The following is a 26,988-nucleotide window of genomic DNA, read 5'->3' as shown; positions in this document are numbered from 1 at the left end:
AGATGGCTTTGATGGGGGTAGAAGCTCCAGGTGAGCAAGACTGGTTCTCAAAATCCCCATCCTGGACCCAAGGGAAGGGCATCCAAGGGTCTCCAAGGATCATCAGAGGAGAATCACTTTCTCAGAGAAAGAAGTCAAGAGGTCATAATTGGGTACCACCACCACTAACTGACCACTCCTCCATTCCCCAGGGGGGCATAAACAGTCTTGCTCACGATGACTCAGCACACCCAGACCCGAACGGACAACACAAAGAAGAAGCGATATGTTAACTCCGAGTTTAGAGGCCATACTGCCTGGGTTTGTATTCCAGCCCTGTTGCTCATTGGCTGGAGACCTTGGACAGATTACCTCACCTATCTGTCCTCCATTTCGTCATCTGAGTAATGGGTTATTGATAGTACCTAACTCATAAGGTCATTGTGAAGATTAAATGAGTGATCTAATGTTACATGCATTAGCTGTGATTGTTACTATTAATATTACTTGATACAAAGCAATGAAGACTTTTTTTTAGAAAAAGAAAGAGTGTATTTATTTCTCCTCTATCCACTCAAAATATATCTTGACCATCAGTGGCATTGTTGAGACAGCATTCTGGGTAAGCAGCACAAGGCATTACACAGCCAGCATTTGACCGTGAAAATATCCACCCTTTTTATTTCTATCTCTAGGAATGTTTGATGCACAGTCAGAACAGAGTAACACTGTGTGAGCTAAAAGTTCCAGATAAAAAGCAATTCTGTTTGGTGTGAGCAAGGCCAGCCCCTTCACTGGGTAGCGTGCTTCTTGTATATCTCCAGGAACTCCGCCACGTCTTCCGGAGACCCCAGGATGATTGGCGCCCTCTGGTGGATGTCAGTGGGAACAATGTCCAACACGGCTTCCTTCCCCGTTGTGGCCAGCCCTCCGGCCTTCTCCATGACGTAGGCCATTGGGTTGCACTCATACAGTAGCCTCAGCTGGAAGACAAGAGCAGCATCCTCACACCAGCACATATGACATAGAAAAGAGAGCTGTTCCATAGCAAAGAGCGCAGAGCTGATCCAAGGTAACAATTTCCCTTTCCTTCCATGAGGCTGTAAAAGCTCCGCCACAAGGCTGCATCAAACACCAAAAGATTAATTTAACCATTTGGGTAAATGAAGCCATTCATCCAGCTGGAGCCAGCCACAGATTGCCTGATGCGAATGTGAGGCAGACCACCTGGACTCCGGACCGAATGACGTTTTGGCAGAACCGATGGTTCCCTTCTCTTTAGGGCACAGACACTGGACCTCATGAGTGACTCTCTGTGTGTTTTGGATGGAGCTTTGCCTATTCGGAAAGCCTTTCAGAGTCCATGGTAGTGTCTGGCTGCAGACATCTGGAAAGCAGACTGGCTCCTCCAAACAGTACAATATTGTTTGTAACTCCGTACACATTCCTTTTACAATCCTCCCAAGGCTTGAGGGTTGGGATTTAGCATGTTATACGTCTTGGCGTTTACTTTTAAATATTAACTTTTTTTGACTGTATGCATTTTCATACAGTCTGCCTACTGAGTAGACAACTTTTTGCAGGTGTTTCCTGACTCTATTTCCATACAGCTGTCATGGCAAGATTTACAAAACTGAAAAAAAAGGGGGGGGGATTGGGAGGAACCTCAATATTTGTGTTAAGGAACAATTTTTTTGAGGTGCTAGAGAGAAGTGCTATCAAGCAAGCTAATCACATAAGTTGGGATGCCTCAAGTTGCAATGGTAGGAGTGGCTTTTTAAGTAAATAAGAATGTCTTCAGTGCCCTGGACGCCACGTGCCATGAACAGAGATCTGACCATTCCGAAATAAATCGATTTCAAACTGTTTTAAGGGGATTATTGTTCCTAGTCCTTCTCTCAGATTAAAAAAAATAAGACAATCTACTCATTGGGGAAAATGAAGGAGTAGTGTAGAAAAAAGTGGGGTGTCCCTTAGCCGGCATAAGCAAGTGCAGCCCACTCCATGATTCACGGGAGCGCGGCGGGCATGAGACCAGGGCATCACTGATGGTTTACCTGAAAGCTCTAGGTTTCCCCCAGAGGTTCCTTCCTTCCCTAGAAAGGTATCATTTTCCAAGCAGCAAATGTCAGCTCACTAGTTGTTTCAATTTTATGCCTTTTGAAAGCAATCAAAGAAAACCTCTGTTTGGAGTACATCTGTGATTTGCTGCCTTAGTAATGAGGCTGGACGATTTCATTTCACTTTATGAATGGAGTTCATTTTGCCCAAGCCGAACCATGTATTCACTGGAAGCACCAAGTACTTTCAGTCCCCTCTGATCGTAACACCATGACTTATCTGGAGCAGTGAGACCCAAGAGACCATTTTTTAAGCTGATTTCACCTGGCTTTGTAACCAGGACAGCCTTTAATCTAGATAAGACTGTGCCCCAGACATCCTTGGCACCCTCCTGCGGAGAGCAACCGCTATCATGACCTTCCTTTCTTCCTGAGTCAGATCCCCTAGGCTGCAAATGAAATCCACTGCTTCTCAACCACTCTTTGGGGTATTTACTTACCTTCCCATTGGGGCTCTTCTTGTTGGCGGGGTACAGGAAGATCCCTCCGTAGACCAGGGTGCGGTGCACATCGGCCACCATGGAGCCCACGTACCTGGCCCCATAGGGGGCTGAGTTGTCCTGCATGGCGAAGAGCAGCAACAGTTAGGGTTGCAGAAAAGAAAGGGCATCTTCTTTGTGTCCTCTACGCGTATTTGAGTCAACAATCAAACAGAGCACCTACGAGGCTTGTCTTTGGGGCTGTGCTAGGCAATGTGATGAAAATCCTGTTCCCAAGAAGCAGAAAATGGAACGGAGGCAGCCTCTTAGACGTCTTACAGAAGCTCAGATCACCCGAGGAGGCCCCAGGGAAGGTGTGGTGGATTCTGTCTGCGGGGTTGGGGCAGGCATTCAGCAGGACCTCGCAGGATGAGAAGGTCTTTGCTGAGCTAAGCAGCTGGGCAAGGGTGGAGTTCTCATCTCGCAGGAGCAGGATCTACCCCCCACCCCCCGCCCTGTCAAGGTTGGGCAGCAGAGAGAAGTACTGCCGTCTGCCTTGGGCCTGGTGCCCTAGGCTAAGCACAGGGCTGGGGCGGGAGGGGATCCTGGATAAAGCTGCAGGGCAGATCGTAAAGCTGGAGAAAGGGACTGGGGCCAGTTTGGAGGATCCTGGATGTCACACTAACAACATTTGTGCTTCCTCCTCAGAATCCAGCAGCTTTCAAAGGTGTTTAAGCAAGGGTAGGAAAAAGTTGGATATTCCCACATAGAACCAGCTCTATTGTGAATGAAAAATATTGCCAGTCAATAAACAAAGGATGCTGTGGCCATCAAGTCATCAGCTGCTACCGCCACCCCGGACAGTGAACGGAGGGAACTCAGGATGCAGACAAGCAGGCAGCCCCGCCTCTGCAGCCACCCCCAGCGGTGTCCCCTGAGGGAACACAGGATGGGAAAGAGCAGGGTACTGGCCCTAGATAGCCAGGTGCATATCAAAGGAATGATTTCAATGAGCCCAGACCTTTGTACCTTCCCATACATAGAAAAGCGCTAAATTCCTTAAATTCAAATATCTGGTTTTCTTTAATTAACAGTAATCTTTTGATGTTCTGACTACCTGGTATTTGTGGCAAAACTCCTATATATCCTAGCCCCTCCCATTCCTCTTTGGAACAGTCTCTTAGAGCAATTTGAGAGGCCACTTCCCGGGCTGGAGTCCTCAGAAAGTCCACCGAATAAAACATAATTCTCAATTTATAGGTTGTGCATTTTTTAGCCAGCACTACAAACAGCCATTGCTTCTCTTGTTCAGTGATTTGTAACCTCTTTAGAGAGAGAGCACGATGGACACTCTCAATCTTGAGATGACTGATAGGAATCCGTCAGGTGCCACGAGGCAGGGTCTGGGGGTGCAAGAACTAAGTTTTGTACCAACTGGGATCAGGGACCCCAGGAGTGAAACATGTCCTGTTGCCATGAACTCATTCACCTGGCTGACTTTACTGCCCTGACTTTTGCCAAAGGAAAGTGGCAAAGGGGTTGATGTCTCAGGGCAGGGGTTCCAGTCCCCAGCACCTGGGTGGGAACTTAACCATGGGGTCAGTGCACAGTGGACTCCAAGCCACTTCCCACTCCCACCTTTGGGCTCCAGGGTAAGTCACGAATCACGAATCACACGTTTCTGTGTATCTCAGGGGCCCCTGGGAGCCCGCACTTACTGGGGGGAACTTCTTCCTCTGGACGTACTCGGTGACGGCAGGCTCGAAGTCCTTGGCGTAGCCCTCATTCAGGCTGTAGATGCTCCCTTTCTTCTTGATCTTCACATCCCTGTCCACCAAGATGAACTCTCCGATGGCCTGTGAGACAGGAAGGAAAGGTGCAGAGGCGATGAGATGCCTCCTCCAGGCCTGGGGTGGGGGTGGGGGGGTGACGGGCTGGGTCGAGGTCGGGGGTGAGGCACAGAGCCTGAGGTCACGCCTGTGCTTCAGCACAAAGAGCTTGCTTTTCGTTTTGCATTTTTTCAACCGAGGTGTAATTGACACGAAACATTTTGTTCATCTCAGGTGTACAACATAGTGATTCAATATTTGTGTATGTTGTGAAATGATTACCCGCAAGGGAGCATCTCCTTGGCTGGGACACCCGTGCCTCGGGAAAAAAATGTTTTTTGGTGCAGACAGGAGCTAGGATATCAGCTGGGTTACACCCAAGTGTTCACGGCTGCTCTCAGCTTTTCATTTTCCGTCTCTGTCTTGATGTCATTTTCCCTTTTGTGTGTTGCCATAGAAAAGAGCAGAACCCTGAGTTTCGAGTCACAGCCTGTGTAACTTCTGGTGCCTTTGCCCACTGATCTGCAGAGAGTTTCTCAGAACCCAACCTCTTACAAATTCTCAGGGCTAAACTGAGGCCTTTAGGGCGTAGGTCCTTCAAAGGAGACTCGAATCTGGGAGGATGGTGTCACAGAACTCCTCCAGCTCTGGACTGAGGATTGTTTTGTGCTCCTCTGCATTGCTGATAAGAGAGTGATTGAGGCTCTGCCCATCTGGGGAGGGAGGCTGCTCCAAGAGGCGAGAGTGAAGAGGAAGGGAACATCTCCCCAGCCATTTACTCCCAGTGCAAAGATTGGTTCCTGCCAATATGGAGCCTGTCGGAACTAGAAAGGAAGGGAGGGAGAGAGAGAGCAGGATAGGGAGGGGAAAGAGACTAGAATTAACAGTGGTCACTGAAAGGCATCATTATGAGTGATTCTTTTTTTTTTTCTTATTTTTTTGGTAGAAGTCTGGAAAATGAAGGCATCACACAACAGGTGCTCATGAAGCCATGCTTTGCAGATGCTCCACCCTCCTACTTGGCCAGAGCATCGCAGCGGTGAAGGAGGAAGTCTCCTTATGTAGAGACAAGAGACTGAAAAGCTTTTTGAAAGTAGCACATAAAGCTGTTGTGCTCTTTTTAGCAGAAACTGTCAGCCTGTCCTCCCAGCGAAGCAAAATGAAAAGAAAGCGCTAAGCTGGTCCAAGGTTCGTCCCCCCAGCCCCCGCCCCTGCAGGCATGGGGAGCAGAGGGCTCATGAGATCTGGGGAGGGCGGTGGCCAGCAGGGGAGGATTGCCAACGGCCTGCACGGTCCTTCCAAACACTGAGTGGCTATTCTGTGAGGAGGGCAAAAGGCTATCAAACACAGAAACTTACTCCCGGAGACACGGTCTGCAATCCAGAAACAGAAGAAGAGATTTAATGTTTCCTACATGGCTATCAACCCAAAGCTAACAGAGAAGCCACCAGAATAATGTCTGGGGAAGCGGTCAATGCCTGGCCAGAGGATAGATCTGCAAACGTCAGTGATTCCAGAAACTGTACCCTGGGCTCAGCATGAACTTCGCTCTGGTTCTGCCACGATTTTCCCCTGAAATCACCTCCTTCAGAGGCTTAAACTAGTGCTGCTTCCCTGCCCTTGTTTATTTACTGAGCACTGGTACTTCCAAGGAGGCAAAGTCCAGTTGTGTAAGAGTGCAGGGGACCAAGGCAGCCTACGACCTGATTTATACAACCTGCCGCCTACAAACCCCGAGGTCTCACCGCCAGCAACCTGCCTCTCATAGGATTCCAGCGGCTGCTGGTCCTTGGCGTTCAGTTTGTCAGCAAAAAGCACCGAATAAACAAAGTGTTTTATTAATGTCATCTGAGGCCATTTCTAAACCTGAAAGGTATTTACAAACGCAATTCTTTTTCCCTTGGGACACTGGATCAAAGGCATGAGGTACGTGCTGACCTAGTGAAGACGGTTCCATGGCGTCCACATTCAGTGCTGGGTTTCGTTGGGCTAAATATTTAATGAAATTTCTTTGCTCATTTTATGTGCTCTGTTGAAACTGTTCTCTAACAAAATAAATAAGTAACTCCAGTCAATAGACGTGTAGAAGAAATGACCCACAAATTAGAACTGTTAATGAGGATTTTTTTCATGGTACCTTGGGCTCCTCTCCATAAGGGAGCTTTCCTCTGCAAGGCAGAGTCAGGAATTATCTTCACTTCCTTCTTTATTTTCACTTCCTTGAGTTTATCAGAGCTTTATCAAAACCGCAAGGGTTCACTGCAGGTTTGAGTGTATGTGCATAACATCAAAGAAACTGGGGAGCTAATTGTGGAGCAACGATGCTGTCCGCTGCTTCAGCTGGGACCCCCGTTCACCTCTGGAGAGTCATGGATACAGTGGGTGGCAAACAGACCATCTCCAGGCCCGCTCTGGCCCATAAACGTGTTTTGGTTGGCTAGCACAGTGTTTTACAAATTCAGAAACATTACATTTTCTGCAAATCCAGTTCTTAAAACACTGGCAGCCTTGGCGAGACTGAGCCACTCTTCTGAGGAGTAACAACTAATGGACCGCTCCTGGCCCCCCAGCCCCGCCATTGCCCCAGACGTCCCTCCCCAGCACACGTCACTCAGTTGTGTGGCCTGTTGGCCCGGCCCAGGGAGCATTTCAGTCAGGAGTAATGTCCTTTCTGAAGAATTCATCTTGGAACAAAGACTCCCTCTTTATGCTCTGGACAGACATCATTTCTCACCTTGATGATCTTCTCATAATATACACATTGTCCCTGCATCTCCCTTTCCCCCTTCCCCACCCTGTCATCTCTGTCCCTCCGTGGGCCTCATCTGCCACCTCTAGGTGCCCCCCCCACACCCCACTCACACACACAACGGGCACTCACTCACAGCCACCAGCCGAGCACCTAACCTCCCACGGGGCCTCTCACCGGGTCCAGCATGAAGCAGTTGACTCCGTTCACCATGGCCAGGACCAGCATGGTGGCACTGCCGTAGAGCGCGTAGCCAGCGGCCACCAGGTTCCGGCCTGGCTGCAGGGCGTCCTTCTCAGATGGCTCATCAGTCGAATTCTAGGGACAAGGAAGACAACAAAAGATGTTTTTGTTTTGCTTTGTTCTGTGGTTCTTTTTTCCAGTTCATCCATTAGCCAGATGCATTATCAAGGGGTTCCCTTAATGAAATAGGGCATTTTCCCGGAGGGCCGTCCTCCACACATCAGTGACACCCCGATTATACTAGCACAGCGGCCTTCCCACCAAACCCCAAATTTCCTGCGTCTGGACCCTTCTTTCCAATCAGGGCTCTCCCCCCATTTTACTAATTCGATATCCCCTCATTTCTCCATTATCACTTTCCAACAAGAGCATGCCGCCTTGTCAGCTCGCACTAATTTGATCTCATTACAGGCATCAGTGTCTTTCCCCTGCCTACTCCATCTTTATTTAAACAAATTAAAACTGGGCTGCAGGGCTATGAGTCTGCTGAGGAAATCAATTTCACGAGCTCTTGCCGGTTGCCGCACACAGTCCTGTGAGCAGCGTGGTCCATGCTCACACATCAAAGGGAGTCACAGAAATACGGGAGCTGAGAATATCTCCCCAGCGTCCTTATAGTATAGGGCAAACGCTTTCCATTTTTTTGACCGTGACCCACAGTAAAAAAATACACTTTACGTCACAAACCGGTACCAACACATACACACGTGCACACACAACTACAAGAATTTAACAAAGTAATATTTACACTTAGAACATGACATGTACTCCAATCTTTTCTATGTTTTTCACTTAAAACCCAGCCTATTGGATCATGTGACACACAGTGTGTTCCCTCATACTAAGGAAGGGAACAACACAAGGGCATAGCTCTAATCAATGATCACTAACTGTCAATTACCTTCTTTATTAACACTTGACAAGTCTGTGGTCCTCAAAACAGCTCCAAACAAATCTTTCAAGTTGAAGCCCCTCTATTTGAATTTACATAGAATTGAAAATGGGCAATTTCTGCCGATGTCATACGTTCCTTCCCCCACCAGAGATTCTGGGGCTGAGAGCAAGTGAAGGCATCTGTATCATCATGCTGGACACTGGTCATCTCAGCAAAAACATTCCTGGTAATTTCTTGCTATAACTTTTGAAAGTGTGGTCCAGAGACCGTGCACATTGGAGTCACTTGAGATGTCTATTTAAAGTGCAATTCTGGGGCTGCAGCCTCGACTTACTGATTCAGACTTTCTAAGACGGCCCTGGGAACCTGTATTTTACCATGCACCATAGGTGACTCTTGTACTGACGTTTAAGAGCTACTTACGTAAAAAGGAAATGTCATATAAAAAATTTTTTTCTCTCCTTTTTTTTTCTCTTTATCTCCAATCCCTGTGTTTAATAGTTTTCATCTAGGTGGTTGGTTGATTGGGTTGGGTCAAATTATTTGATTTAGTTTGGTTTGAATTCACAGGGTCGTGCGTTACAGCTAAACACAGACCAAATACACTAGTGAAAATGTGAGTTGCTATCTCAGACTCCAAGTTTTGCCAGTGCTCAACCTTGAAAAAGGAACCAGCTTCCTTCAAAGTCAGGCCTCTGACTTCATAACCACTTAGCACTGCAAGTGCAGCACAAAGTAAGACAAAGGTAATAGGTAATAAGACAAATAAATTGACTGGAAGCCACCAGAGGCTTAGGGCAGTCAGTTCTCCACCAAGAAAAGTCTCCCAGAGATTCACCTTGCCTAGAACCATCCACGTCTGCCTGTGGCACAAGAGTGAACAGTCTTCACAAGAGTGAAATACTGTCACCAAGTAGTCTCAGCCTCTAGCATTCTCCCATGGAATAAGAAATGGTGACACTATCTGTGATCCCCATAGACAGACAGAACAATTCCATCTAGTCTGGGATTTGGAAGAGTTCTTTTCTAGCCCGATCCCCTTCCTAATGCATGAATTCCCTTCTCCAAACTCCCAGCAATAATGCCTTCGCTCCAAGGGAATCCATTACATTCTCAAATGGACACTCACAGACCAACGCACATAAGTGTTTGGCAAAATTAGAAAGCCTTTGGACCCTACCTTGCTCTGCCTACCCCAGGCCACCACCTGCTGTAGGTAGTGCTTTTTCAATCCATGTCATTCCATAAGAAGTAGGGAAGACGCCATGGATTCTGGAGACTGGAGGTGGTGAAGGACAACGTCGGGCAGAAGTAGGGGGTGCTGTCATGTCATCAGATCTGAGGTCTTCCCTCAGAGGGGCAGCTGACCCTCCTTAGAAGGCCTCACAGGGCATCTGTCAGCATCTCCAGTAACTCAGCCACTATTATCCACTTACTGTTGCACCAGGCAACAGTGGGCAAGAATTACATATCAGAGGAGGCCCCTGCTCTTAAGGAATTTATAAACTGCAGTGAACAGGGTTTGATTTTGCTGGCCAGCACCCGTTACCCTTCTGCTGGTAATTGCACCATAATCTTCCTTAAGAGACTGCCTCCCTTGCCCTCAGCTCCAGGGGTGGGCACATGACCCTGGCCTGGCCAATCAGATCACTGCATGCCTCAAGCCACAGTTGAGAGATGGGTGCATGACCTAAGCCAAGCCAGTCAGAGCCAGTGAGATGATATTCCTGTTGGAATTCTTAGAAAAAAGGCTTGCATCTTCTACTTGAGTTGCTGAAAGAAATGGATGCAATCCCAGACCTACCCAGGGCCACTTTGCCACCAGAGAAGAGGGAGCAATAGAGAGGGAGAGGAAGTGTGTCTTGTTTATGTGGTCTGAGTCTTTAAATGCAGCTGTATCTGAAGCAGACCTACCCACTGGGCTTTCTAGTTATGTGAGCCAATCATTTTCCTTTTCCTTCCTTCCTTCCTTCCATCCTTCCAAGGTAGTGTGAGTTATGATACTGTCTGTTGAATCTTAATACACAAAACAAGGCAATCAATGTTAGTAGCTACCATTTATTGAGCATTTTTTATATGCCAGGCACTATTTTCAATGTGTTATGCTGAATTTTCAGTATCTCCCCTTTGTGGATAAGAAAGCGAGAGACAGAGAGGACACCTTGCCCAAGGTCCCACAGAGCTGGTAAGTGTCAACGCAGAGAAGCTACAATCCATCTGGCTATTATCACGGCTCCCTCTGCCCAGTTAGGGGAAGTGGATTGGATTCTGAAGCTGCTGGAGCACTTTTGAAGCCCTGCTTTTAGTTGTGGGGACTGGATATTTTTAAAGGACGTTGCAAATTAGAATGTATCCAGTAGAGGGTGATCACACTGGAGAGAGGACTAAAAATCATCTCACATGAAAGATGTTTAACTTAAAAAGAATCTTATTTTCTGATGCTCTAAAAGGCCAAATGAGCAATAAGGAGACAGATTTTGACTCAACATTTGGAACACTTTAACCATGATGATCAATCAACATATCGGGAGAATTCTACGTTTCTGGATGTCTCCAGCCCCAGAGGCTGGGTGACCCTTTCAGAGGTGCTGTGGCAGGAACTTCGTGGAACACAGGACCACATGCCCTAAGGGATCTTGTTGGAACCTATTTCCAGGCATCACGGGGGCAAGCCCAGAGCACTGCTGGCGGTTTCCCGTTACTGACTGATGCTGTGCCACTGAGTAGGTGCGCCAGGGAGCTGAATTCCAGCCCAGAAGCATCGCCGCAGGATGCAGGAAAGGTCTCCTTTAAAGCATCAGCCATTTCAATATTTATGCCCCTTAAGCACTCAAATGGTTTCAAACAATCAATAAGGCTTTCAAAGACTGAAATGACTTAAAGGCAGTGTCACACTCATCATCTCTTTAAGTCTTTTAAGAGTCACTTCAGGTTTATTAATAAGAGAGTGGGTTCATTATTGAATCTTTGTAGCATTCGTAATTCAAGCTGCTGTTGCAAGCTGGTTTGGCTTTTTTAGTTGATAGCCAGTGTCTCTCAGTTTTCTAGGTTTTTTTTTTTTTTTAATTCACCTTAAAAATATTTGAGGGGGTGTTGATGTGGAAACTGGGGCTGGCAAACATTAGTGCTGCTTCAGCTTTGGTTGAATCATTAACCAAAGGTCTTCTTCTGCATGAAGAATTGTGCTACAAGCCTCTCTTGCTGTGCTACATAGACCTGACTTCTGCAGGTAAAATGACAGCCTCTGTGTCTGTAACAGGAAGGGGATGGATGTTTCCCGGTATGACTTGGAAAATGGATTCATTGCTGCCTCTGCCTTTCTGATAGGAGTATTCGAACCTTCTGTTACTCAAATTGATCTGCCTCTCAGCCAAGACAAAAGCAAAATACATTCCAGTGATGAAAGAGAACGGTCCCGTGGTGGTCCTGCTTTCCACGTTTGAAAGGAGATTATGCAATGCAATGCTAGACAACAAGTCACTTAGAAAAATTAAACACAAATTGAGGTCTCGCTTCTTAAGTCATGGTCTCTATATCCCGGAACAGGAGCGTTGGAGGAACCTCGGAGGTCAGCTGAACCAGCCGCCTCGTCCATTATGATGAAGGAAAGGGCTCAGCCTCAAAGGCGTCTGTGACGTTTCTTTTAAAAAATAAATAAGAAGGCTGAGGCCAAGACGACATATTTTAGATTTCATCATGTTTTATGATGCGCCCAGGGGGATGCACTCTGTTTTTAACTTGTCTGTATATTTGAATGCTCTTCCATCACACCCACCCCATCCCCCCACGCCCCCCGCCGCCCCCCACACACTTAAAGTAAAAGAAGGAAAGAGAGACTTTGGAGGTAGAGTTACCTGCCCAGGTCACACAGGTGGAAGAGACTCAGGGCAAGAGTCTGGATTCCCAAGCTGCACCAGTGTGCTTTCCATAAATTTTAATGGCAAACTCTTTCCAGAAACCATCAGATAGTAAATATTCTAGGCTTTGCCGTCATGCAGTTTCTATCACAGCCACTTAACCCTGCCTGGGCAGGGGGAAATCAGCCAAAGGCAACAAGTAAACAAGTGAGTTGACTATAGGCCATTAAAACTTCATTTATGGACAGTGAAAATGAAATCTCACATAAATGGCATGGATCATGAACCATACTCTTCAGATTTTCTTTTTAAGCCATTCAAAAATGCAAAAGAGTTTTCTTTTTGGCCCGCAGGCCATAGAAAAATCAGGCAATGGGCTGGATTTGGCTCAGGGAAATCATAGTTTACAGACCCCTGATTTAGAGGATTTAAAGGACAGTTTTGATATAAATGATCTCTATCAGTGTCACACTCACAATTCTCAGTTCACATAGTTATCATCGCTGTAGGTACCCTACGCTGTCTCTTTTATTTTTTAATTTCATTTTCTATCGTGAAAGAAAGATACAGTTATAAGAGTGAAATATCCTTTGTCTTCCCACTCACCTTTTACTGCATTTTCTTCTAACACCTTAGTGGATTTTCACTATGCAGTTAGTGTTAGAAAAGTCAGAACTTGAAATATGAGCCTGTTTCAAGCTTCACAGAGTTCCATGATGTGCCTTCTGGCTGTGCCGCCAATAGCAAAACAGGGCTGACTGTTCAACCTTAACTCTCCTTTTGATCCCAAACCAGGAGCTTGCTACATTACATTTTACCTTTCTGTAGATGCCAAAAATGGTTCCAATGGACACAAGGCAGTCGATGTTGGAAGAGCCGTCAAGGGGATCGAAACAGACCACATATTTACCCTGAGCAGAAAAAAAGGACATACAACTCTACATTAGAAATGAATGCAGTATAATAAGAAAAAAAGAGCATATACACTAAGAAGTCAAAAAAGGGAATCTAGGGGAAAGTTCAAGAAATGTGCGTCTCTTAAAAAAAATTAAATTAAATTAAAAAAAAGAAATGTGAGTCTCATTTATATACTGTCAGGAAAGATATGAGGTGGGCTATAGAATAAAAACAACACATACATTTGATATACATACATCAAAAGATCATTAGGCAGAGAAAACACAGCTTAGACGAGAGGGTATAGATGAATGTGAGGAATACAGATAATTAAGTTACATCATTGATTTGGATGAATTGTAATTTTGGCATCAGTTTCCTGGCAGCTAAAGGAAGAAGAGAACACCATTAGTCACTTAATTCTCTTTATTCATAAGGGAAAAACATAATATTTTGGTGAGGCAAAGGCAACATTGAGATCTATAAGAAAATTCTCATGCAGATTTTTTTCTAATTAAAATAAAATTTTATTTGTATGTTTTTAAACAGAGGTACTGGGGATTGAACCCAGGACCTCATGCGTGGTAAGGACGCGCTCTACCACTGAGCTATCCCCTCCCCCTCATGAAGTCTTATAGATGACACTCAGGGTTGCAGTGCAGAGTTCTCAGCCATGTCCCTACTGTAATTCCCAAAGGAAACAACCCTCAGCTGTAGTGGGACAACCAGAGACTCATTCTTTGGACCGTATTTTCAGTAGTGTGCTGGAGCTGGCTGGCATCGGCTCTCAAGAGACAACTGTGCACATTTCTTCCCACCTCTGCCTTCAGTGATGTCATGTTGGTAGTTCAAAATCCACTATGGGGAACTATTTGCACAGTTCAAAGTGACAAGTGCTACAAATCAGAGATTTTTTTTTTTTTTTTTTTTTTTTTTTTTTTTGCTAATAGAGAGCCAGTTCACCAGCACATCACTGGGGATTTCCCACCTGCAAATTAGCCACTTTAAGATGTGGGTTGTAAATTTCTCCATCAAATTAAGGCAATTCTCTGATTCCCTGACCTCTTACTCTTCACGAATCACCCTGGCTGATGCAGGAGAAACTGTCGCCTGGGAAACGGGAACATGCTTATCAGCGAAGGCACATTGTACGCAGAGGAGTTGGGCTGACTGACAGAGAATATTAAACAGCAAATTCAATCCACATGCCTACGACCGCCAAGTACCTTCAGAAGCCCCGCAGGGAACATGGACTTCGAATCTGACGTGTAGTAGTATTTCGGGAATGACGTAAAACAAGTTAATCGGACGTGGCTCCCCATCTCGCTTATAAAGATCAGAGGGTATCGGGCAGCCTCTTTAAATTCATCGTCCGACTGCTTTTTTCCCATTCTACTCCTTCATGTTCCCAATTCATCTCAAACAGGAAAAGACAGAAGCCCATATAACTGCACTTCTCATCTCAAGAGGGTTTGTTTATTATTATTATGATTGTTGTTCTATAAAAGCTGGATATACTCTTTCATTCACTTTTTCAGCCGTAATTTTTCGCTGAGCTCCAGCCATGCAGGTATTGTGCCAGAAGCTGGGATACAGAGAAGACTGCAATTCTTTCTCTGCCCTCAAGAGCAATCAGATTGATGGGATTCCAATGCGTGAAACGACGCTAGGAATTGGGAGCAGGTGAGATTGGCAGGAGAGTTGGTTGTGGAGGTGGGGAATAGGGTGGATAGAGATGAAACAAGTGGAGTAGTTAACAGAAGTCAGACTTTGAAGCCTTGAACATGACAGTGGAAAGTTACACGTGGAGATGAGTGTATCTGAGTCTCCCCCACATATGAGGACACTGTGCTGGTTGCGTGAACAGGGGAGAACAGTCTGAGGTACAGCAGTGTGTTGGAATCTGTGAAATGATGACTGATGGTTCAGGAGGGACCTAGGGAGAGTCCTAGGCAGCTTGCTTGGCTGCACAGGTGGCATCATTTACGAAGCTCGGGTGGGGCGGGGAATGGTGACATTAAAACCCTCAACAGTGGGGGAGCAGACCCACCCTTTTCTCAGGTTCTACTATTATGGCATTTTTATCTTCTTCTGTCACAAGAACACAGGTGGCAAAAGAGGACTTTAGCATGTTGATAACCAGGTCGTTGGAGAGGACATCCAGCTTCTTCACTTGGTCACCCGTCACATTGGTAGAGCCAGCAATGCCATAGCTGGAGGGAAGAAAAGCCATAAAAATATAAGCTGTGATCACTGGGATGTATCGATGTACCTGCAAACCCACTGAAAGAGAGCGCTGGGTAGAATTTAGAAGAAACGAAAGTAGACACATAGTTTGGAGAAACAAAACAAGAATGGTTATCCCTCTGATTGGAAATATTGTCATTCACCTGTCCCATATCTGTCACGGTACCCAGCACACCTCTGTGGTTAAATCCATGTATCTTAGCCTTTTTTTGTTTTTTTCATTATTGCCCCTAAGAAGGATTTTTTCCCTCCTAACACACTCCCCTATGAAATTTTAATATTACAGGTAGAGTGTATAGCTGTTAATGCACTATATGTACATATGTTTTATATAGAAAAGATTGATTTTTTTCACCTCCCCCAAGAACTAATTTTTACCCCCGAACGCCTAAGGCATAATGAGTCAGTTTGGAGGCACAGCAAGCAAGGACACCTGGGTGGGAGGGAGCCTAGGATGGGGACCAAGTCAGAGGAATCTATGGTTTTATTGCTGAAAAGAACCTAAAAGACAAGAAGTAATGACAGATCCCAGCACTTCATTTTATAGGGAAGGAAGCTCACTCCGAGACACCACCGGGCTTCTCTAAACTGGAGGGCAGAGCAGAGGCCAGAAACCCACTCTGACTCCGGGCCAGGCCTCTCCTGGGGGCCCCTCACTGCACTGGCAGGAGTCCTAGAGGCGGGAGGGAGTGGGAAGTCTGCAATCTGCACTTTATTTTCAAGGGACCTGCAAGTTGGTAACTGTGGAATGCCCAGAATCCAAGTGGCTTGTCCAAAAGGGGGCTTAGTTTGTTAGAATGAGGAAAGAGGAGGGTTGTCATAGCCTGGGATTGAGCAGAAATATTCTGGAGGAAGGATGCACAGAACAAGATAAGAGACTGGATGTGGGAGGGGAAGGAGTGGGGGCCTTGAAGACAGCGCCCAACAGCTGCGAGTGGGTGATAAGGGGGCGCCATTGCCCGCTCGGCTGAGATTGCTAGGAGCACCTGCCTGGGGATGGACCCGTGGCTTCAGCTCTTGAAAATGCATTTTCTCTAAACATAACTTGCGCGTCTCTGGCTGGACAAAACTGAGCCAACGCCAGAAACTGTCCAAACCCAAGTGGCTCACCTGGCCTGACTCTCTAGGAGGTAATTCCCGTTATCTCATCAAGCCCATTTTCCCAACTTTTTTTCCCCCCAGGCCCCCCCCCCTTTTTTGGAAATCAATTTTATATGACCAGAAATAGACCATCTAGAAATATTTCAGTTTATTTAAATTGTTAAGTAGAATATGAAACCGAATGTGTAACTAGTACCTAAAGAATGGACCTGTTTGGTGTTTAATGAGAACAGCTTCTACAGGGGATCCCCAGAGATTTACAGAAAAAGGGGCAAAGCCCTAATATTAAGCAGATAAAACTCATGTTTGAAACAGGTTATACAAAAATTGATTTATATTCCATTTCCCTTTTCTTTGATATTTAGAAAGTGTAGATTTAACAAAAGGTGGCCTTTCTATATACAATGCCGATTATAATGATGAAAACAACAAACTGTCGGTCTGTTATCCTAAAATCTCAGTGTTTAGCTCTCAAACCTAAAAGTCACTCAATTGAAAAAGGAGTAAGAGGGTTAAAAATAAAAAAGCTACTGCCACGTTCCAGATAGTGATGCTAACCTGAGATTTCCACCGCTCGTCACTACTAACTCAGGAGGGGTGGCAGTGTGGTTGGAGAAGAAACCCGGGCTCGCCCCTCAGCCCTGCAAGCCCCTGCTCTCCCCCAGCCCTCCCCTCTGCCTGTGCCCGTGGAGGGCAACGATGCCTCCGGGGCTGCTGGAGGACGACATGCTTATCCCGCTTCCGCAAAGGGTTTGGCACAGCCCTTGGTGCTGAGTGTTAACTCCCTCATTTGCTCCCTGAGGGGAGCTCTCGTTAGGGGGCTGCACACAGCGTGACAGGGGAGGGGCTCTCAAGCTCCCCGAGGCTTCACCCACCATCATGTTGGCACGGCTGTTCAGGCTTTAGCGATCAGTTCTAAGGTCGTTCCACACGTTGGAGTGCAGAGAAGGCCACTGGCACGGTCCCCAGAGGGGCTGGCCTACGGGGACAGCTCCAGGGAGGCCTGGGAGGCTGGGGCAGGTGGGCAGGGCACCTGGGGCAGGCAGGGGAAAGGCTTACTTTGCACTTGGTTCCATTTTCCACCTGTTTAAGTATCTCGCTCAGTAAGATGGCTGAGGAGCAGTTAGGCCACAATCTCTCTTGCTCAGAAGCTTCCTAGAAGCCTGTGTGAGTGTTCATTTGTTCCACAAATATCTACTGTGCCTACTGGACTGTCTGGAGAACTGAGATCACAGTGCCAAGCAAGACAGATGAGACCCCAGCCCTCATGGAGTTTCCATTCTAGTGAGTGAGGCAAACAAGAAAAATACATGCTTTTGAATGAATAAGATAATATCCGACACTGACAGGTGCTTTAATACAAGACACAAGATGCAGGGTGGACGGCAGGGCAAGGGTTTAGACCGTCAGGTCAAGGAAGGTCTCACTGCAAAAGAGCTGTTCCAGCTGAAGGATAATTTGAATGTTTTTAGTAAGAAAGGGAAGGTATGAAAAAGCGCTCAAAAGAGCCCAAAAAAGCCAGCCAGTAATAATCATAAAGAACAGCTCTGGGTCAGTAACTTATTCAAAGAAACAAGGAGCCTATTTTTCATGTATTTCCACATGGGAAGGGGTACTCTGTGCACATTCATATAGATAACTTTTTAAACCTCAAAGCCTTTTTTTTACATGATGCCTGGATCCAGGGAGCTCTGAAATGCGGAAAGAGGAGACCCAGAGGAAAGGCTGGCCCTGGTTTGCGGTGCTCCTGGGCCATCCCCATCGACCAAGGACAGACAGGACCCCTGGTGACTGTGTCCCAGTCACAGTGCCCCTCCCCCGACTTTGTTTAGTGAGACTGAATGGAAGAGTTCCTGATGTACTGGACTGCATTTTCTTTTTTTTTTTAATGCTAATAATTGCAATTTTTAATTTTAAGTTCCTTCATAATATTAAATTAAAAAAAATTAATTGTGGTAAAATATACAACATAAAATTTACCATTTTAATTGTACAGCTCAGTAGCGTCAAGTATTTACATTGTTGGGCAACCAGTCTCCAAAACTAAAACTCTATACCCGTTAAATACCAACCCTCCATTTCTTCCTCTGGCAACCATCATCCTACTCTGTTTCTATGAATTTGACGGAACTCAAAGACTGCATTTTTCTGAGCTTGCAGACTCAGCAACTGGCCAAATAGAACCGAGAAACAACTCCTGTAGCCCCAGATCACGCCGTGGGCCACCACAGGATACAACCAGAGTCAGGGCAGCTGGCTTGTTCAGCCAGGATCACCAGCCAGTCCCTCACTGCTGTTCCAGGGTTCTAAGGTGCTTCCTGCCCTTAGGCCACAGAGAGCGCAGACCTGTCTGCGATGGGAGTCAGGTGGGGCCACATAACAGCCGCAGGACAAACACTGTAGGGGACACTCGCCACATCAGAACAGAGAATGGCCATCTTCACGGCCAGACCATCGCAGACCACTGGGACTTCCACCTCTCCACTGCCCTGCAGGGTTGGGTGGTCACCCCACCTTCCTTCTCTTTAACTCCATTGAAGGTCCCTTCTCTGTTCTAACCAGAAGGACCCTTCCCCAACTACCCTCCAGTTGCTTGTGAAGCATAAAAAATGGAGTTAGATTATTCTGGTCCCCTTGAAATCAAAATTAAGGCGCTTGGTAAACTTTCCTAGGACACCTTGTGGGCGGGCTTCCTTTGGTGAGATCTGATGTTGGGAAAGCCTTTGAAAGCCCAGGAAAGTGATTCGAAGGTAGAAGCAGCATTCAGGAGAATGAATTCCCAGCCTGCCAGGTCGACAGTGGGGTTATCTGAGTTTATCCCACGTCACCGCGGATTCTGCACATTGCATCTTAGCTCATGAAGCTTGCTGGGACTGGGAGGGTTCCTCACACGGCCCTGAGTTATCCTGCTCAGGGAAGACGAGGCAGGACGAGGCAATCAGGTTTCTCTTAAGACGCCTCAAGGCGAGGGGCCCTCAGGAGGGCAACAAGGGCAGCAAGGCACACCCAAGGGAACCCAGCCACAGAAGGGGGCCGGGAAGCTCAGTGGTAGAGTGAATGCTTAGCATTCACTTCCCAGGTTCGATTCCCAGGACCTCCACTAAAATAAACAAACAAACAAACAAACAAATAATAGATAAGCCTAATCAACCCCTCTCCACTCCCCCCAAAAAAGGAGGGAAAATGATTTTCATAGAGACCTATATTCAATATCCTATAGTAACCTATAATGAAAAAGGATATGAAAATGAATACATGTGTGTATATGTACGACTGAAACATTATACTGTGCACCAGAAATTGATACAACATTGTAAACTGACTAGACTTCAATAATAATAAAAAAAAGAAGCCAGAAGCAGGCAAGGCTTGCATTCTTGACAGAGGGAAAAAGCCTTAAGAAATATCTGGGAGGAACTGATTAGATGAAGAACACAGAGCGTTTATTTTCTTTCGTAAGTTTTCAGAAACCCCCCTGGAAACAATACATTTCTGCATTCTGACCAGTCATTGTTCCTGAAAGTCCCCAAAGGTTTGGGGAACAAGTGTTTTCACTAGGCGGGCGGATGTCCACGCGGAGGGGCGGGGCCTGGCTCCCAGGCTGGCCCGCACCTTTGCTCGGCAGGCTGAACTGGGTCTGGGAAAATGAATCAGCGGTGTTCCCCCCACCACAGCTCTGGGCAGACTCTAGGAGAGCCCAGCCTGGTTTGGAAGGAGCTCCTGTGCCGGCCCTTGTGAACAGGACGGGATGGCATCACCCACCCTCAGTGGGACTTGAGCAACCTTTATCCCACCACGTCTGACTCTTTTCTTAGATTACTTTCCAATTTGCCGCTCCCTGGGGTCAGAATCAGGTGGCAAATGAGGCTGCAGGGATATGGGGAAATCTTAATATAACCCTGTTCAGAAGAGCCCTGCAGGGCCAACTGTGCCTTACGGTCAGTGGAGAGAGAGAAGCAAGCTGAACGGGTGAAGAAATGGGTTGATCTGAGCCCCTCCCCTCCCGCACCCAGGAAAGGACTCAGGAGCATTTGGACACCCGTCATTCAGTGGCAGGGACGTCAGTTTCGACTGAGCCCATCGCTTGTTATGCGGCAGAAGCTTTTCCTAAATGGAAGTTACCACACAGGGGAGAGGCAACATCATGGGCTTTGCTCCTTGGGCTGGGATCTAGACCACGGGGATTCAAATCCCAGCTCCGCCACCAGCTAAGCATGCCTGAGCAAGTCACTTAGCATCTCCGATCTTTGGTAAAATGGGAATTTAGTATATTTATGTCATAGTATGTAGAGACAGGGAGTAAAGGAGCAGACGGAGGTAAAGGGCTTAGAACAGACACTGGCACGAAGGAAGAGAGCAAGAAAGAATGTCATTCTGTTCCCATCCCTAACTCCCCTCAGCACCGATACAACCAAGCTGAGAAGCAAAGTGGGTCCCGACAGAACACAGCACCGGAGAGAGCTGGGTTCAGCTTCTGCCTTTCTCTCTTAGTGATTCTATGGCTTCCATCAAGTTGTCTCCAACTCTTTTGATTGTTGGCTTCCAGGCTTTGCAGGGATGAGGGCTAACCCACGTGCTGCACCCGGTTCCCAGCAGCCACTGGTGGCCACCGTTGTTCTTAATGGAGCCCCACAGGCAACCACTAAGTGCGGGCTGGCTGGTGAGCAGGTTTGGGGCTGGGTGGCAGGAGCCAGGAACAACCTCTAAACCAGTTTCGCAGGCAGCTTCTGGGAAGACAGCCAGTGCAGAACCATGTCACAGGTAACTGACAACAAAAGCAAGCACTCAAAGTTTGCACTAGACTAAAGTTCCACTGGGAAAATGACTTTATATGAGACGCTTGTGAAATGTCTCTTCAGTTTTATTCAAATAAGTTGGCTCTGCCACCCAAGAAACTGGGGGTGAGGGGACAACAGCCTGTTAGGGTTTAAGCCCCTGTGACTGTTCCTTCTTAAACCCCCAGAGACACAAAAATTCTCTTTCTGGAGTTTGGAGAGAAAAGTCGATTTGAGAGGCTGCTGTCTGTAATATCTCTTCTTTTGCTTTTACCGTAAGCCTCACTGAAAATTTGAAAAAGCTATGTTATTTTAATTCAAATGACAGGAAACTCCTCAGAAGGATAGTTAATCTGGCCAGTATCTTATAATCCTTAGAAATTTGGATTAAAAATTAATGTGGTCTTTCAAATCTTCATAAGGTTTCTGGAGCCATTTCACAGCATCCAGTCTGTGATTTATGACTATCAAGGGAAAGCCTCCTTCAGCTGTATTTCTGAAGCACAGACCTACACACAAGGCCTGGAGCCAGGGCCCCATTTTGGGAAGAACTTTCCATGACTTCCTCTACTTGCTAACTAACTTCAGATCTTTTCCTCCTGACCTCAGCAGGACAGCGTGAAGCGGGCGGCACCTCAGCCAGCATGCACACGGACCAAGGGGGAGAGTTCGTTTTCAGAAGAGAAAGGGAGGCAGATAAGATTGTTATTTAATCCTCATTACTCAAGTCGAAGGTAACACAGACTTGTTATTCATTGATTCTGAGGTAAATGACCAACCATTTACCAAGTCCAGAACGTCCAAAGGTCAGATCAGAAATAGTCTGCCCTCCATATCCTGGGGTTTTGCATCTGCAAATTTTGACCTGCTGTTAGTTGAATCTGTGGATGTACTCCACCATTTTATATGACAGACTTGAGCATCCATGGATTTTGGTATCTGCAGGGGTCCTGGAACCAATCCTTGGTTTAAACAGAGGGACGACCGCATGCTGAAAAGGGCCAACCAGAGCAGCTTTCAAACGCCGCAAACCCCAAACTTGGCTTGAGCTCATGCCAGCCAGAAATGTGCAGATAGGATGGCGTGTGGCTGGCTGTGCTTCTGGTGTGGAAAGGAGGTTTTTGGTAATATGGAGAGGATAATTCAAGAAATACAACATACATCTGATGGTTTCCCAAAGTTCAATGTCATAAACTCTGCCAATTTGAAGATAAACTTGAGCATGTATTCACTGACTTGTAATTCCAAAATTAAAATTTAAGTTATTATTTTTTTTTCCATCGAGCAACAGAGACAACTCCATATTTAAGCGCAACTTTTCTGCACACCATCTGAGCATGTTGGGGAAAAGTTTCCCCTAACCAATATGAGGGTGCAGAGTCCTCTTAATAGATAACGTTCTAGCCTGGAATATATCGCTGCTGATACACATGTGAGCAACTACTAAGGAATGAAAAGCAGAATGTAGAAAGATCAGTTTATAAAAAACAAAACAAAACAAAAACAAAACAAAACAAAACAAAAAACCCCTTCAGCCTAGAAAAACAATGGCGATGGAACTAGTTTTATGAACTCAGTTCATCCTCAAACAACTCTTTGAGGTTTAAAAAATTAGTTGTCTCTGGAAAGAAAAAATAAAACATTTTAAAGACAAAAAATTATGAAAAAAATAAGAAAAAGAATCTTATAAGTAGGGAAACTGAGGCTCAGAGATGTTATGACAATTTCCCAAATCGTCACAGAAGTTAAATGGCAGAGACAGAAATTTGAGCCCAGATCCATTTCTCTCCAAAATGTGCTCTCAAAGCCTTGCACGTTCCTGTTCTGCTAAACCGGGCCCTGATTTTCTTCTTCTCTTCCTCTCTGCCTCAGAGTAAATGTCCCAGAATCCAGTGGCCTATGCTTTAGTCAGCAATTCACGCCCAAATTCCAGACTGTCGTGTCCGACTGCAGGCTGGACATCTCCGACTGCATGGTCCTCTCACATCTCAGGTTCAACATCTCCAGAATGTCAGAATCATCTTCCTACTCTTCCCCGCCTCTAAAACCCAGCTCCTCCTTTGGAATTCTGGTTTTGTTGTTTTGTTTTGTAACGATGCAGCCTTGCTCTCAGTAGCTGGGACCCCACTTTGAGAACCTCCCTCCCTGTCCTTCTCATCCAATCCCGACTCAGATTTCTCCCAGGTCCCCTCCCTCCTCCCCTCTAGTCCTCTAGCCCTGGATGCTGCTTGATTCACCTCTTCCCTTCTCCATTGGTTCTCCACGTTGTCTTAGCTTTCCCTCTTTTAACTCTATGCTCCCAGCCATACCTGCCCCAGATTAATCCCAGCCATGCCACTGCCCCACTCAAAAGCCTGTACCTCTGCCCTTTGCTTACCACCTAAAATATAAGGTATTCACTCTTGCCATTTGATGTTCCCTCAATGCAAGCATAGATTAACATTCGCAAATGCCTCCCACCCCATTACGTTACATGAAGTACTCCAGGCTTCAGTCAAATAGAATGAGCAACTTTTCCAGAAACATCTTCCTGCCTCGTACCCTTCCTCACAAGACAGTCCAGCCTAAAATGCTCTCCAGCCATCAGGCCTTATGACCATCCTTTCCCGCCCTTTGCAAATGCCCGTCTTGATGCTCCACAGTCCTTTGCTTCCACGTGGCATTTTTGGCACCTCGAGGAAAGCATCTTTCAGAATCTCTATTACTTTATGATTCTACACTTGTAATATTTTTCCTACAGCATCAGCTCTGTCGTTCTCATCTCACATTCTCTTCTAGAACTACAGAGAGAGAAAGAGGGGGAGAGAAAGAACTTTCCAGGCTCTACGCTTAAACTCCTGATCGGATGCGTCCCTGCTGAGGACTCATGGCTGAGCTCCATAAACTGGTTCTGTGAGATTCCGGCGAATCTGCAGGCATCTCGTCCCTCCAGCTAGATGTCCTTCTTAGGGCAAGACTTCAGCGCTAACAAGTTATTTGCAGGCATGCTGGCCTTTTCATCCAGGATATCAAAGCCGATGATGATGAGTATAATTTGGAGGCCTAAGCTGAGATCTTGTCTTACTGCCCAAATACATATGATTCTGAGACTCTCAAATGCTTACTTTCCCACAGTACGTAAGGGTCCAGGGTCTAGTCCTCCTCTGTCACCACCCCCATGACAACATATCCACACCCTCTTCACAGGCACAATGCTTGTTTGAAACAGTCAAAGGCCAGTGACTTGCCCAAACATACAGGAAATGTCAAACAGCTCCTGATACGTCCATGCAGGGGAACACTCCACAGCAGTTAAAAAGGAGGAGGTGGATTTACACACCCCGACACTGAAGGATGTTCATTATGTGCTGTTGAATAATGGAAGCAAACTGCAGAATATGTTAAGTGTGATTCCATTTTGTTTGCTATTTACAAACAGTCATATGCAAGTATGTATCCATGTATACATTTATATGACTATAAAGAAATATCCAGTAAAATAACCAGTAGAGTATGAGTAGTGGATACCCCAGGGAATGGATAGAGGTGGGTTTCACTTTTCCCTTTGTTCTTCTGAGTGGTTTGAATTTTTGTCAAGCGCAACTTATTAAGGAATTTACAGTTATAGCAACAACAATATTTTTTAGCCTGGTATTTACAGGTACCTAATGTAAAAATATACATAATTTATAATAGCCAAAATGAGTACCCTTTGTCCAGATCCCACTACTAAAATCCCACTACCTAAAATCCCACTCTCTGAAGTAATTAAAAGATAGGAACGATACACTGCAAAGTAGATCTTGTGTTTCCAAGTCTCTTTGGGGTTGTAAAAGATGCTGACATATGTTTAAAATAGCATAAGAAATGACTAGCACTCTTTTTTTTTTTTTTTAAGCCCCCTGGTCTTGAAGGCAGGTGAAGCTGTGAGGATACTTACTGTAAATTAAATTTGAAATAAGGTTTAATTGTGCATGTTTCCTAAAGCAAAGGCTCCTGAGAAATGTATTAAGGGGGGCTGTAGGTGAAATAGTAATGGAGTCACCCCCTTTCTAACATACCTGTCCTGATCCCTCTTCCAGAAAATAAATGTGATCACACATTCCTTCCTTAAGAGTTAGTGCTACCGAGTCATACTGTGGGACCAAACGCAAAGAGTTTAGCAGAAAAGGAATCCAGGTTGCAGGGGTTATATTTTTTCAGATCAACTATGATCAGAACATGCATAATTTTCATAGTGTTGCTAAGTGTGGGAAATGTTAGGAAGGAGTGTGGGCAATTTGAAAACCCAGTGAGGGTCAGTCTAAACACAAGATACTTGTGCACCCAGAATAAACCAAAGGGTGTTTGTGCTACTTGCAAAAATCCTCACAGGAAGGTGCCTTTTGAATCCCCATGTCCCGGGATTCCTGTGCTACAGAGAATGGGATCTGTGGACCGGAAGCCTCAGCGCCACCTACCACAGAAGAGCTTCTTAGAAATGCAGACTCTCAGGCCCCGCCCCAGACCTACTGCAGCCCTCTGGCAGGAGCATTACTGCCCCTGAGAGCTGTGGGTTCCTCCCAGCCTGCCCCCGGGGTTCGCACACTCCTATCAGGATTTGTTCAGGGTCAAGGAGATACTAAATTAGAAATCTGACTTGGGATCCCAGTTCCAAAGGGAGTGAAGGAAGTCAAAGAAGTAAAAGTGAAAGGAAAGCACTTTTCTGCACGAGGCCAGGATGGCTGCGGTGGCAGGCCAGGTGCGCACCCCGCCAGCCTGTTTCACCGGGAGGAGGCGGAGAGGAGTGCCAAGGCTGCCGGACGGCAGGTGTGGACTGTGAGCCAGGCCCCCAGAGGGGCACCCGCAAGCTTAAGGGAGAGGGAACTAGGGCTTAAATGTGGCTGCGAGCGTCTGCAGAGGGGCTGCCAGAGAGGGAGGGTCCCAGCTGTCAGACAGACAGGCTGACAGCAGGAGGGCTAGAGGACCAGACATCCGACTGCCCGGCAGATCCCCAGCCAGAGAGAGAGGATGCGGCAGGGGCCGGAGGCCTGACTCACAGGTGTGCGATGCCCGCCTTGCGCACGGCCGTGGAGATGGCTTTGACCGCGGTGCAGAGCGAGTTGAGCAGCTGGGTCATCTCGCCCGTGCCACGGGCCTTCCTGCCCTCCTCCATGACGAAGCGGGTCAGGGTGACGATATTCGTGTCGAAGGCCGCCTGGTCCGTCATGCTGCGGCCGGGCCGGGGCGCGCTGGGCGGCAGGTGCGGGCGGCGGGACGCGGCAGAACGCGGCTGGAGGACGGACGGACGGACGGACGGCCGGCCGCCGAGTGCCAGCACCGCTCGGGGTGGGCCCGGTCCCAGCCCGGGTGTCCGGGGACGCCTATAGCCTATAGGCGCAGGTCACCGCCTCCCGCCCCCGGGGACACCCCCGCCCCTCCGGCCGCCGCCCCGCCCGCTCCCCCCCCCCGGCCATCCCCCCGCCGACGTGCGGGATCCTCCTCCGGCCTCCGGGCCGCCCCACCCCCGCGGCCGCGCCGCGCCTCCGCCCGGCCGAGCACGGCCACGGGCATTGCGGTGCGCTGCTCTGGGCCGCCAGCGTGGTCTCGCTCGGCCCCCACAACGGCCCTGCCACCAAGGTGCAGTCACGATTTCCCCTCCCAAGATTGAAAACGGAAGTTCGGAAGGTTAAGCAAAGCGCAGCGCAGCCAGTGAGCGGACGGGCGCCCCAGCCCCGCTCCGCCCGGGTTCGGGCTCGCGGCTCCAGCCGCTGCGGTTCCCTCCCGCACTGTGGCCGCCTGCCATCGGCTCCCTGCCATCGGCTCCCTGCCCTCTGTCCGTGCCTGCTTGGCCTGCCACCTGCCTCTTCTGACCAACCTCAGGAGACTCGGATTTCCCCGTTCCTCACCTGAGGGCCC

The 26,988-nt window shown here is 47.2% G+C and overlaps 1 protein-coding gene across 1 annotated transcript; it reads right to left on the bottom strand.

The window, feature by feature from the left end:
• Positions 1-639: 639 nt before the first annotated feature.
• On the bottom strand, positions 640-26,461 carry FBP1 (fructose-bisphosphatase 1). Its single transcript, XM_006209233.3, has 7 exons — positions 26,130-26,461; positions 15,039-15,201; positions 12,910-13,002; positions 7,274-7,414; positions 4,237-4,374; positions 2,540-2,659; positions 640-962 (listed from the first exon to the last, which is right to left on the bottom strand). The coding sequence occupies exons 1-7, from the start codon at positions 26,297-26,299 to the stop codon at positions 771-773; spliced, it is 1,017 nt and encodes a 338-aa protein (XP_006209295.2). The 5' UTR covers positions 26,300-26,461; the 3' UTR covers positions 640-770.
• Positions 26,462-26,988: the final 527 nt, after the last annotated feature.

Source organism: Vicugna pacos, chromosome 4, assembly GCF_048564905.1.
Source record: "Vicugna pacos chromosome 4, VicPac4, whole genome shotgun sequence".
Classification (NCBI taxonomy): Eukaryota; Metazoa; Chordata; class Mammalia; order Artiodactyla; family Camelidae; genus Vicugna; species Vicugna pacos.
Note: the sequence above shows the minus strand (reverse complement) of the source record. Positions and strands in the feature narration are given on the sequence as shown.